We start from the raw sequence: 13173 nt of genomic DNA, 5'->3' as shown, positions 1-13173 counted from the left end.
TGGCCTCTTGCACAAGGAGGATGGTGTGTGAACTTAGTCACAAAGTCTCTACCACAAGAGCATCCAGTGTGGTGCCCACTAGATGTTGTTGGGCAGCATCAGCCCCAGCCAGCGTAGTCTATGGTTGAGGATGACTGGAATTGTAATCCATTGCCCTGGTCTACCATAATGATTACCACTCTCTCCCTGACATTATGCTATTTGCAACAGGATAGATGGAACAAGCTTCTAGTTTGTGTAGTGACGGGTGTATAAGAAAAGTGCCAGCAAAAATCTGACCCTTTAGATATTTAGTAATGCCTGAATTGCACCAAAAATCTGATCTCCCTGGGAAATCTGATGCAGGGGAATGAGGGTGGTGAGGCTTCCAGCTGTTTGTCATGCACCCCTCCCAGGTCATTGGACACAGCAGAGACCAACACACTGCAACGTGTTCTGTGACTAACCTGACCGCAGCTTGCACTTATGTAGGCACTTGCTTAGGTCAGCACAGCACTCCTCATAGCATCACAGATGTCTGGTGATGCCCCTTGGTGTGCTGTAATGTTTAAATAGATGAGAAGGCATGGCTTAAATCTACACACAAGCTCTGAGGCAGCTGGTGTCCTTAACACACCCTATGTTTGTTTACTACAGAACACGTTGTACTCCTAAACAGAGTTGTAAGAATTCCTCAGTGTAATGTCAGCCTCTGGAGTAGCCATTGAATGCTGAACTCAAACATATCTTCTCCAGCCAAAATTTGTCCTTTGTTTGTTTTCATAGCAGCTTTTTAAATGAAGAGCTAAGAATTCTCTCTACGGCTAGGCAGTACTGAAGGACTGCTTCCAACACTTTTCTTTTATGTGTATGTGGAAGTTGGGTGACAGAGAGAGTCCACCAACTTGCCATATTCATTAAAGATAGCCTTGCATGTGCATTTTTGTGGATTAATGATATTTTCTGAGCCCACACCCCCATCCATACCAATCATTTGTAGCACTTCTTAAATCTTCAAGAGAATATGTTCTCACTCACCTAACAAAAAGTTAACTGAACTTTCATGTAGACAGGCCTATGCAGTTGTTGTTTTTTAAAAAAACAAAAACGTGAACATTTTAATGATTGTTCTGTAGTGCTCTTAATAGAGGGGGATTTCTTATTTTTCTGCAGACTCCCTGATGCTTTCTGAAAGGGTGGTATATAAATACTTTTATAAATAAATAAATAAATAAATAAATAAATAAAGTCGCATTTGACAGCAATTTGTAATCACTGTAGATCAGTACATAAAAGGCTCTTGGCAGGAAGCACATCTGGCATAACTTTTTTTTAAAAAACGTGTAATTGCAGAGAGAGAAATGAGAGGGGGCAAGCAAACTTTTCACTGGAAGAAGTTTCTGAAGCTGAAGTGTCCTGGTGAAAAAAGCCTTAACCTTTGCACCCCACCCACCTAACCACCAAAGGCGAGACAGAGCTCAGCCATTATCTTAGAATGGGCAGTTTTGAATGAGAGGGTGTGTTTTGTTGTTGTCTAGGTTGTTGTTGTCACTAAAAAGGGGGGTTGGTGCTAGTAACTTGACAAAGGCCACCTGGTGAAACCATGACAGTTAGAACTTGAGCCTTGGTCTCTCTCATCTCTCTCTAGTGGAACATATTGACGATCCTCACGTTGAACAGTCAAATCCTGTCTCCAGTGGTAGGAAGCTGGAACATAATACCAATGAGCATCTAGTCCATCTATAGCAGGGTCGGCCAACTTCCAATAGACTTTGATCTACAATTAAAAACTGGCAGTGATCTACCTCTTTTTTTGGGGGGGGGGGTTCAGGTGAAAGTTGTTGAGCTTATTTTAGGGAGAAAAATCCCATGGGGGGGTCAGGTCGAAGAAATAAATAAAAATAGGAGCTCACCAAGAGATTGCTAATGAAACGGTCAGCCTCACAGCGAGAGCTCCGTCTTCCAGTATACTGATCTAGAGGGCAGGGCGAGGGGACAGGGCTGGATGGAGGATCCCACGATCTACCAAAACATCCCAGGAATCGAACAGTAGATCACAATCGACCTGTTGGACATCCCATATCTATAGTATATGTATGTAGCATGTATGTCTCTACCTACCCATTTATAGGTCATAGGAAGTGGGAACAGCTATGATGAATTTGCACACAAAGGCGGCCTGCTGGAGGGCTTGCAAAATGGATTTTACATACATAGTCATTGTCTTTGAAGCATTCAAAGTGAGGGCAGCTGGTGTTGAGCAGGACCTGGAAGTGTCTGCTGTAGCTTCTGTTGTGGTTGAATTCTGCCAGTAGCAGCCTCCAAGAACTGAAAACAATGAGCTGCATCAGTAGATAAAATGGGAGTAATGAACTTGAACCCAGCTTGAGAGTATGGATGTTCTGGATTGATAAATAGAGCTGTAAAAAAAATTTTAGTTCTCAGATGCTAACATGTAATCTATATTCCTGAACAACCAGTCATTTGGGATATCTTTTGTATGTGTACTTGCATGGAAAAGATAATATGCACTCTTACTAGTGTTTATTAACATGTATGGTAAAATTTTCTTGTGTATATTCTTCTGCAGGAAATATATTTGTGGGTACACAAGACTGGGATAAGTTAGAGTGTTCTTTTTAGGCGTGGAGTATGAGAGTGCACTCTACACAAATCCATATGTGAAGCACAGCATTTTGGGGAGAAAAATAATGACTTTTGTACAGTATCCTCTTGTATAGTATGTAGTTCCAATTTTAACCAACAGATCACTGAATGGAATGGTTTTGTTATTGGCTAAGGATTCAACGAAAGGGTTGGGAAGGTAGAATGGGGAGATCTGAAAGCCATCTACTTTTTTCCCTCCTTCATTGTAGGGACACATCGGGCCAAGGGAGGTTCTGTACAATTTTTCGGTCATACTCCAGGGGAGCTCAGGTGAGTACAGTCAGCAGTGCTGCTTAGCTTCTGTTACTTGACTCCAGGCAAAGGTGCCACCTGCAGTCATTGCTTATCAGTTTGTTAATGTTTGGAAGTGAGCCGGGGGGAACCAGTGATTGTGTTTGGGGCAGCCCTAACAATGCATCCATATTAGTTTAGGCCAAGGGTGGTGCCCTCCAATTCTCATCAGCCTCAGTCAACATAGTCAATGGGCTGATGGGAGTTGTAGACCAAAACATCTGGAGGGCACCATGTTGGCTACTCCTGGCTTAGGCTACAGAATGATGGCTGTGCTGAAACTAGAGTCTTGCCATGGGGAAAAAAGCATTTCTATTTCTCTTCCACTATTTCTTCCACTTCAGACTGGCAATTCTGCTTGTGGCCTGGGTCCTAACTTATTGCTGAAAACATCCAGCTTTCTGAAACATTCCTCTTGTATTTCTTTACACACGCACACACACCAAAAAAACTATGTTATAGTCTATAGGTCAGGCGTGGGGTTGGAGGGAGCCTTCAGTAGGCTGGTAAAAGAATGGTTCTCAGAATTCCTAATCATATGACTAGAAATGGGTAGAATACTTTGAAAACCTTACAGTAGAAGTGAATTACATGGCAAAAAGGCAGGAAAAGAACACACAGTTGGGTGTGAAGTCACCATTGACCAACTTTAGGAGAATACCTTCTACAAGTAAGCAACTTGGAATTTTTTTTTTTGTTTTAATTTGAACATTTGGTCTTCTGTTTCATACAGGGAATCCTCTTGGTCTATGACATTACCAATCGCTGGTCTTTTGATGGAATAGACAGATGGATCAAGGAAATTGATGAGGTAAGAATGGCAAAGACTGCATTAGACTTCCATAAACTTGGTCTTTTTATCTTTGCTCATCATCTACAAATCTGGTTCAGGGAATGTCAGAATTTTTGGTTTCCTGTTAGGACCTTATACTGTATTGAAGCAAACTGTCAGTTGGGTACTATTGCATCCTGCTGCAGGCTGAAATGCTTCTATAACCTTCTATTGAGACCAAACACCCAAGTAAAAATCCCTGCACTAAGAAAACTCATATCCAGGTGGAGTCTAGGTTAGAATCTTTCTCCTTTGACAGGTGTTAGTCACCTGGGATCATTATAATGAGAGGTTATGGGTTGCAGCCTCACCTGCTTGTCAAAGTTAGCCCATGGAGGGGTGGGGAGATATTGGGATTCTGTTCCCAACCAGATCCACTTCCCAGTCCTGCCCAAGTGCACAAATTCTCTTATGTGCTGGGATTTTTATATGGCAGAGAAATTATTCATATAAACCCTGGCCTGTAGTCTGGAGTAGGATAGCCCAGACACAGGTTTACTACTTCAGAAAGGCCTAACATAGTTATCAGAAAATGTTATCTGTTAATTGCCAAGCATTAAGAGGAAAATATGTTAGTACACTTAACACTAGAATGTAGAAGGGATGGAAGGTGTGGGCAGATACTGGGATTTGCCAAGCTTAAACCAGTTTCTAGTCCCCATTTCCTCCTTGGAAAGCCAGCAGTGTACTAGACATGGCCTTCTCTAGATAGCAGCTTCTTCTATTGGACCCTGTGCCATGTCCAGGTTAGGAGCACAGAACCCGGCCTGAAAAATGAAAGCACAGCATTGTCTTGTAAATGAGAAGTGCCAAATAGGTATTTTGCTCCCCAAAGGAAAAGGGTTGGAACATGAGCTTGGGCTGGCATGGAAGTGCGTATGTTCAGTGATATGTTTTTCTCTCTAAAGCATGCTCCTGGTGTGCCCCGCATCTTGGTTGGCAACCGGCTTCATCTGGCCTTTAAACGGCAAGTGCCAACAGAGCAAGCCCGCTCCTATGCAGAGAAAAATTGCATGACGTTCTTTGAGGTCAGCCCATTGTGCAACTTCAACGTGATTGAGTCCTTCACGGAGCTGTCTCGTATTGTGCTCATGAGGCATGGCATGGAGAAGATCTGGAGGCCCAACAGAGGTGAGCAAGCACCCACACCATTGTTACTGCCATGCATTGAGACAGGAATAGATGTTCCAGTTGTCAGTCTTCCTTCTAGGATTTGGTGTTTGGTACACATGGCATTTCCACTATTGCTCTTTGAATTCAGCTACGGTAGTTTGCCTCAATGTCATGTGTGATGTCTGTCATGTAAATTACTGTGACTTAGCTTGCTTAATGATGATTCGCTCATATTAGTACGAATAGGGGAAATCTCACTCTGGAAAAACAATGAAACATCTGAAACAGACCTTATTTAGATATGAAACAAAAATGGAGCTCTATGTGCCTTGAGTCTTCTCCTCTAGAGACAATACCTGCCAATCTTCTTCTTCACTGAGCCCTGTGAATTTATTGAACTTGCTTTATGCCCCAACATACCACCCTGACTTTGGGTTCTCTCCATTGATGTCATTATCCTCCTTGTATATAGAAAAGAAACTGATTAAAAATAGCTTTTTGCATGCAGCACTGAACCAACTAGGCCAGTTTTTATATCTCCCATAGCTGTGAAAATAGGATTGAAAAGGCTTGGATGTTGCAGGCTTGATCTTTTTATTAGAGTATCAACTTTCCCACTCCAGATTTGATTTCTTAAACAAACTTTATAGCATAAGCTAGCCAGCATTCAGTGAGTTGTTAATTTTCAGTTTTATCAATTGACACTAAAATTTCATATTTTCTTGAGACCTCTATTTGACTTCTCTCAAAGTAGTTCAGTCATGGGAATCTGTCCAGCATCTTCCACGGTAGTGACCAATGCAACTAATTTATTCAGCTTGTTTGGATCACAGACTTCAGGTCCCCCCGTGCTGACTTTGGGGGTCTTAATATAGAGCATGTGTGATATATTGTTCCATCCTTGTCAATCATTCCCAGCAGCTTGATGTTTGAAGAAGCATTGTGGACAAGGGAATATGAAGAGCAGCCTTACACTGAGCCATTCAAACAGCACTTGACAAAGCCAGCTTCCTGCTTTCCCTGTGGGGTGCAGTTTTCCTTGTTGTCAGAAGATGGCATGCTATCATTTCTGTGGTGGAGGGATTCTTTGACTCTGTCATAGCTGACCTGCTCAGTTTCAAAAGAGCTCCCCTTCCACTCTCACATGCAAGGCTGGCAGATAGTTCAGCTTGCAAAAGTCTTCTTTGTCCTCAGCCCTAAGGGCAACTGGAACAAAAGGAAAGTCAAGAGGGCAGAGGTTCTTATCCAAGTCTCCACTAGGAGAAGGGATTGCTGCTAGTTCACATGTATACAGGTATTCTGAGATTCAGGGTAACAGGAGCACAGATAGGGAGGATAGTAACTTCAAGCACTGCTTCACAGCTGACGAGCACAGAAGTCTGGTTTAATGTACTTACTTTTTTTGGTAATATCTGTTCGAGTCAGCCTGAGATTTGTGGACTGGGGATTTCATAGCAGATTTCAGTAGCTCTTCCAGCTGCATTCAGGTGAGCGATTAGTTGCTCTGACCCTTTTGGCTCCCTGCGTGAAACTTTGCTAGTGACCTGAACTGTGTCAGGCCCTCAAGTAACAGAACTAGAATGCCTTCCTCTCTTCTCCCCCACCTCCCCCAGCAGTGACCTCATCAAAGCAAATCTGCCCCACCCCAGAGTAGTAGTTCTGCTTTGCAAAGCAGATGTTACAAGATTTTGCACACTGCTTAGAAAGAAACACGGGGCCACAGGTTCTCATGGGTGTGAGCGAGTTTGCTCATAGGGTCTCAGTCCAGCTGTGGGAAGGGATCAGAGTTCAGGGCTGTTTGCCTCAGGTTGCCAGGGCTTGTATACTTGTCAAATTGGAATGTGCTCTGTTCTGAGGCATGCAGCATGTCTGCTCACCTCTAGACCAAGCCTGTCCTCCCTCATTGAATTTTCAGGCAGGGAAGCCCTCTTCCAATTTTAATTGCAGTCTCGAGGGCTTTGTCTGGAAGGGAATTTATATGCAGTGTGTCTTCTGCAGACATGACTTAGCCAGCCAGTCGGCTTTCCCGCCAGCCAGTTGTGGGGAGGCATTAATTACTTTGACAATGGCCCAAGAAACCTGATTAACACACAAGAATATGATTTGGGAGAAGATGCGGGTTCATTCCCAGCTCTAAAATTCTGTTGGGCATGTCACTAATTCTCTAGCTTCAGTTTCTTGTCTGGAATGTAGAGAGAAAGAGAGAGAAAGAACTCTGTCTCCCTAGAAGAGTTGTTATTGAATACTGAAACACATATCAGAGGCTATAGGAATGTAGCCATATAAACTGATCAAACAGCCTAAACTCAGTGTTCTGTGCAAAACCTGGGGCTTCTGCTTCCCAATGCTATACTTGGTGTTACTTGGGGCTGCAGAGCCTTGCATAGCCATTGGGATAGTATGGAGTTCAATATATTAAATGTTTTGAAAATAAAAGCACGTTTCTAGTCCTCATAGTTGTCAGGAACCATCTTATGGGGAAATTAGCAGTGCCAGCTGGACTGTACTGTTGAACCAGGCAGCTTAGCTTGAAGGCATGACTTGATGGTGTCCACTGTGCTGGAAATAGCGCACAAGTCAAGCTTTGTACTTCTGGCCAGATTGGTTGGTTCCCTATGTAAACTGATGTCACAATAAGTTCTGGTGTGTGCTATTGCAGGGTGAGGAGAGGTATGTGTGTCAAGAGCTGCACTTTCAGGTTATGCAGCTGTGCCCCTACTTCAAGATGTCTATCTAATGAATGGGTATATATGATTTTATGCTAAATATTCAAAAAATGTTCAAGGTGGATTACAAACATGAAACAACAACTCCAATTGATAACTAAGATAAAACCAGGTAAAACAAATTCAGAGGCTGGGGTGAATTAACCGGATCCTGATATTGGAGAAGGGGCTGAAGGATGTCGCTGTGGTGTTGCACTTCTTGAAGTGTTAATTTAGATAGATTGTGGGTTGACTTATTCAATGGAGCACTTACAAAAGGAAACTGGTAACCAGAAGCGGGCTACACTGATCTCTTGGGCTATTTCCCCTCCAAAGAATGTATGAAAATGTAGCTTGCTGCAGGCATACATTTAAAACTACAGGATTTGGGATTTATAGGCTCAGCTCATCCATATACAGGTCCACAGTGCTAGCTAAGGCTGGGGAAGTGCCTGACACCTAAAGAACTAAACATTTGTTCATGGAAAATGGTATACTTGCACCAGAGCAAACGATACAAGAACTGTCCCAATCGTACATCCTTTCTAATCCCGTATTTCTTTTTTATTGCCTCCCACATCCACAGTGTTCAGCCTGCAAGACCTCTGCTGCCGTGCCATTGTTTCCTGCACGCCCGTCCACCTTATAGACAAGCTGCCCCTTCCCGTCACCATCAAGAGCCACTTGAAGTCTTTCTCCATGGCTAACGGCATGAACGCAGTGATGATGCACGGCCGCTCATACTCCTTGGCCAGCAGCGGAGGCGGGAGCAGTAGCAAAGGCAACAGCTTGAAGCGCTCCAAGTCTATCCGTCCGCCACAGAGCCCACCACAGAACTGCTCGCGCAACAACTGCAAGATCTCTTAGCAAGTCGGTGCTGGGGAGTGTCTCCTCCAGCCACGCCCGCCCACTCGCTGATGTACAGATGTTTACACACACGTAACCCATTCCACTGGGGTCTCTCCTGACGTTCCTCTGTGTCTCTGGCAACAGTGCCTACAGGATTGGCATGGGGCTTGTGGGCTGACGTGAGGTTGGCAGGATCCCACATGGCAAGGGGGTGCTGAGCCAGCCTTCCCAGAATGCAGTAGGTGTGCCCCTCACCCTGCTCTGAGGGGCAACTGCATGGCTGCCTCAAGGGAATGACTCTCTTCCTCCTGCGAGGGAGGAGATGGGACTCTGTGCTGCAACTTTAACCTTGCGCTCCCAAGTGGATTGCTGGTGCTACAGTGAACATGACTCTTTTTTTAAAAAAAGGGGGTGAGGAGGCAGGAATTATAGCAACTTCAACCCAGATGGAGTTCTGCCTTTACCCAACAGAAATACCATGATTGGCTGGGGATCCTTAGAAAGCAGACTGCTTGACATTTTCACTTATTTATAAATATAAAGAGATTCTCACTACTTTTTTTTTCTTCTTAGTTCTCCTCCATTCCTGCCTTTTTTTAAAGAGAAGGACATCAGGGGGGAAATGTTGTGCTGCCTTGTAAATAGAAGTACTGAGCCTTGACCCCTAGGGCTAATTGAAGTAGGAGGGGGGTTGACGGGGGTCAAGGAGCAAAATGATCAAACACTCTGAGAATTGTATAAGACTCACAGGGTTGCTGTCATTTTTTTTTTTTAATTCTGTTTGTGAAAGGAGGTAGGGATTTGTTCCTCTCTTTTCTTTTTGACTTAGATTTTCCAGACATTCCTGGTAACAAGTGCATGGCTTAAATGGACAGCAAGGGCAGGGTTCTGAATCACACTGCTGTGTTTGTGGGGATGGGGTGGGGGGAAGAGAATGAGGGTGGGGGAGTCCTGACTACATCTGGAATTGGTTAATGACTGATCAAGCCATCCCTGCCTCCCAGGAGGCTTAAGGCAAAAGGTTAGACTGTACCAAATCTCAAAAAGATCATGGCTGGGGGGTGGTGGTGGGGAGAGACGATCATCAGTAAATGCTGCTCTTTTATGGCTGTTCATAATTACTGGGTTGTGTGAGGCATGGGGAGATCTGGGGCTCCTGAACAAAACCTCTCCTGCAGCATGTTCTCTGGCTGGGCAGAAATCCTCGCATGTTACTGCGCTTTTGCTTTTGTAGTCAGCTACTTGCTTTTGATGCTCTCTAGCCCTGTGGTGTTGTCAATCCTGTTCATACAGCTTCTCTGAACTACAGAGTTGCTCAGGGAGCCCAAACAGTCTTAGAAATCCAGGGCACACCTCCCCACCCCTCCCACCCCCATTAACACCTTTTCACTTTTCAAAAATCAATTTATTCACCAGAATTGTACACAGATAGTAAAAGCCTCTCTTATAGCATGCATAAGAGTATTAAGATTGGTGGGGTAAGGTGGGAGAGGTGGAATACTGAGAAACAAATTAGTTGCAGCTTCCGTGGCTCTTTCCCTTGTACACTGCCCTGCTCTCTGTTCACTTAGAGTACCCTGTGCTGCCACAAATGCACATTGGGCTGTTGCTTTAGCTTTGGCTGGAGTTGATGGGAAACGAAGCAGAAGTGTGCAGAGGGTGAAGCTACAGTCACCTGCTGGCTTTATTGATAGAGCCTATGAATTGCGTTCTGGAATCTTTGATTTATTCACGTCCTTCACCACCTAGTTCGTTTTCTCTCTCTCTCTCCCTTCCCCCCCCCCCCATCCATATTTATCTCAATCTATCTCTCCCTGGTGAATTTCTCCTCCCAGGTGGCTTTCCTCAATACCACCCACCATCCTGCCCAGGACTGGCCACTTAGCCTTATTGCAGATTGGAAAGGGTAGTATGATGCTGCTGGTTGCTTGTCATGCAGCTGACTAACCCATTCTGTTCAGGAACTTTGACAGGAGCCTAGCTGGCAGAGCTGCAGCTTATTGGCTGCTCCAAGATGGCTTGGCACGAGGGGTGAGCCAAGCCCCGCTGCTGGCATGAGCTCAAAGAGGGCGGCGGGGACAGGTCAAGGGCAGGGGAAAGCCTTTAGCGGCATCTCATCGGGCTGTGAACAAAGCCAGAGCCAAATCCAGGGCAGGAGCATGGAAGCTTGGAGATTTACAGGGCATGTCGGCACAGCCACGACCACCTGTTGCCGCTTGCTCTAAATGGAGTGGGAGACAATCACTGACTCAACAGCCTGGCATTCTGGGGATGTGCAGTGAACAGGTGATCTAGGAGGCAGCCTGGACACAGCCATCTTTCCACCCTTGGTTTTAAAATAGCTACTTCCCAAAAGAGCTATAGAATGTGCATTGTTTTTCTGAAGAATTGCTGGGAGTGCCCCCCCCCCTGCACCCACCCCTGCTTGGCAGGCTGTAAATCCTCCTTATTGTGTCTCCAGCATCTGATATCACTTGTACATAATCTGCTGGGACAGGGTGGCCATGGAGCTTTTCTTACCAGAGTAGAAGAGTTCAACTACCTGCACTTGTTCTTTCTTACTTGTACATGCATAATTTTCAGTCTCACCTAAATGCCTGTTTTTAATTTTCCCTTCTTCTTTTTTTTTTAAATCATGGCAAATTCTGTGGAATGAGACTCTTTGGAATGTCTGTCAATCAAAGCTGAACTTGTACCTTATTTTATTAATGTTCAACTCAAAGAATGTGATCTGATATCAAACACTAGAAACTAGCTGCTCTCCCACACACGTACCATTCCTCTGTTTTTAATTCCTTTGTACAGTAAACGTTGTTAAACTGATGGTTTTTATATAAATTAAAAAAAATTATCTTGTTTTAAAACCACCCTGCAGGCTCTGGAAGTTGTCATTGACAAGCAAGTGAGCTCTTTAAAGGGGTGTTGCTGAAGGACAGTGGGAGGGCAGCAGAGAAGTGGGGGAGGCTGGGCAGGATGGATTTAAGGGGATTAAGGGGGCTTGTGGCTCTGGGATATTCCCAGGAGGAATGGTGGAAAGCACTTTGCTAACTGCCTCATTTGAAATGAACAGGCATTTGGCCATGGACTGAAGGCTTGGATCAAAGCGGAATGCTTTCTTCACACTTGCATGACTTGAGAGAATCTCTATTCTGTGCCAAGGGCATGGATGTTTGCACACCAGCCCATAGATCCCTTCTGGAGACTTCAACCGTGCTTATTTTAATTTTTTAAAGAAAAGAACTTGTTAGCATTGCAAAAAATAAATAGATCTGGCCTTGGTACAATTTGATGGCATTCAGACAATGAAATCCTGGCTTAAGAAGTCAGGATACTTAAACACACCATGTGTCCACTTCATATACAGCTCGTGTACACTACATATACATGAGCAAGGAAACGAGCCAGGAAGCCACTGTTAACCATGGTTTCCCATTATGTCCAAACCAGGAAACAATGGTTAATGGCTTCCAATCAAGGGTATGATGCCATGGTTTAAAATTTGGCTTATGAATCCTGACTTGTTTAGAAAGCAATTATGCACAGTTCCCAGGGTTCATGCAATGAAAAGCATGTCTATCTGCAGTTATACACTTTACTCTTTTCCTATGAGTGATGGGGCTGCATGCGTGCTGGTGCACAAAGCTCATGCATTTCCATGCATATTAGGATTTGCACATCTGAAGATTTTACATTGCACGTTACATTACAGTAATTGCTCTACGTTGGAAAAAGGCAAGAAAATGCATTTAAAAGCGCTTAAAAGATTCTTCATTTTTATTATGTGTGCATCCCACCTTCTCTCTGGGAACACAAGGCAGCAATACATGGCATTACAAGTTATTTCCCATTCTGGCCTGGGCCAGCCCCAGACTGACTTTGTTTCAGCAAGGTCGCTACCTCGTGGACCTTCAGACTGTTGCCTACTCCTTATCAACTGTACCTCTGGAACTGAGTAAAACACATGTCTGATACAGAGTAGACACTACAAGCCTTCAAAACTACAAACTACAAGCTTTTGATATTGTGGTTTTAAAGCCTCTCTGCCCTAAATTACAAATGTGCTTTTCTGCTGCTGGGGAAAGATTCAAGATGATGGGGGGAGGTACACAGAACAGTGTAATATAGCACATTCATTTGAATGCCTTTCAAGATTAAGGTTTAAATCCACCCAGCATTCCTGCCTATGTAGTTATGTACTGGTTAGAGCCACGGTTACAGCATTCACCCATGAGAGGAAGAAGAACCCAATCCGTAGATGTATTGTATAGCAGAGTGGCTAAGCCTTAAATTGCGTCCTGTGGAGGCCTGAATCAAGTTCCACTCCACCGCAGACCTCCCCATCATCTATAGCACTGAGCAATAACAGCAATCTACCTTTCTGAATTGTACTCCTTTCCACAAGTTTCATGTATGTGAAATAAATGAAAACACTTTTTAAAGAAGCTAAGTATGGGCATGTTTCCTTCTTGTAATCCACTCTGGAACTTCAAAAAGTGGCCAGGTTATGTTCCAGAACTTAAGAAATTAGCCTTCAATTCTGCACCCATTTTGCTAATTTCTAGTATGGAGCATATTGGAAAATATAATGACCCAATTTTGTGTGTACTGCTAAATGGTTTAGTGTTACATGCATGAGCCTGGGGCTACTAACAAAGGAGAACAGGGTGGGTATAAGCCCTGGCTCACTCATGTAGCACTAATACATAGTTTAGCACTGTCTATAAAATAGCCAAAACA

The 13173-nt window shown here is 44.1% G+C and overlaps 1 protein-coding gene across 1 annotated transcript in view; it reads left to right on the top strand.

The window, feature by feature from the left end:
• RAB40C (RAB40C, member RAS oncogene family) overlaps nucleotides 1-11303 on the top strand; it is a 39587-nt gene extending 28284 nt beyond the window's left edge. The window contains exons 4-7 of the mRNA XM_080982054.1: nucleotides 2856-2916; nucleotides 3671-3748; nucleotides 4678-4900; nucleotides 8174-11303. Of these exons, the coding sequence (XP_080838180.1) occupies nucleotides 2856-2916; nucleotides 3671-3748; nucleotides 4678-4900; nucleotides 8174-8454 (643 nt within the window). The 3' untranslated portion in view covers nucleotides 8455-11303. The remainder of the gene's footprint in view (nucleotides 1-2855; nucleotides 2917-3670; nucleotides 3749-4677; nucleotides 4901-8173) is intronic.
• Nucleotides 11304-13173: the final 1870 nt, after the last annotated feature.

Source organism: Podarcis pityusensis (genome assembly GCF_964106645.2).
Source record: "Podarcis pityusensis genome assembly, chromosome: 14".
NCBI lineage: Eukaryota > Metazoa > Chordata > Lepidosauria > Squamata > Lacertidae > Podarcis > Podarcis pityusensis.
Note: the sequence above shows the minus strand (reverse complement) of the source record. Positions and strands in the feature narration are given on the sequence as shown.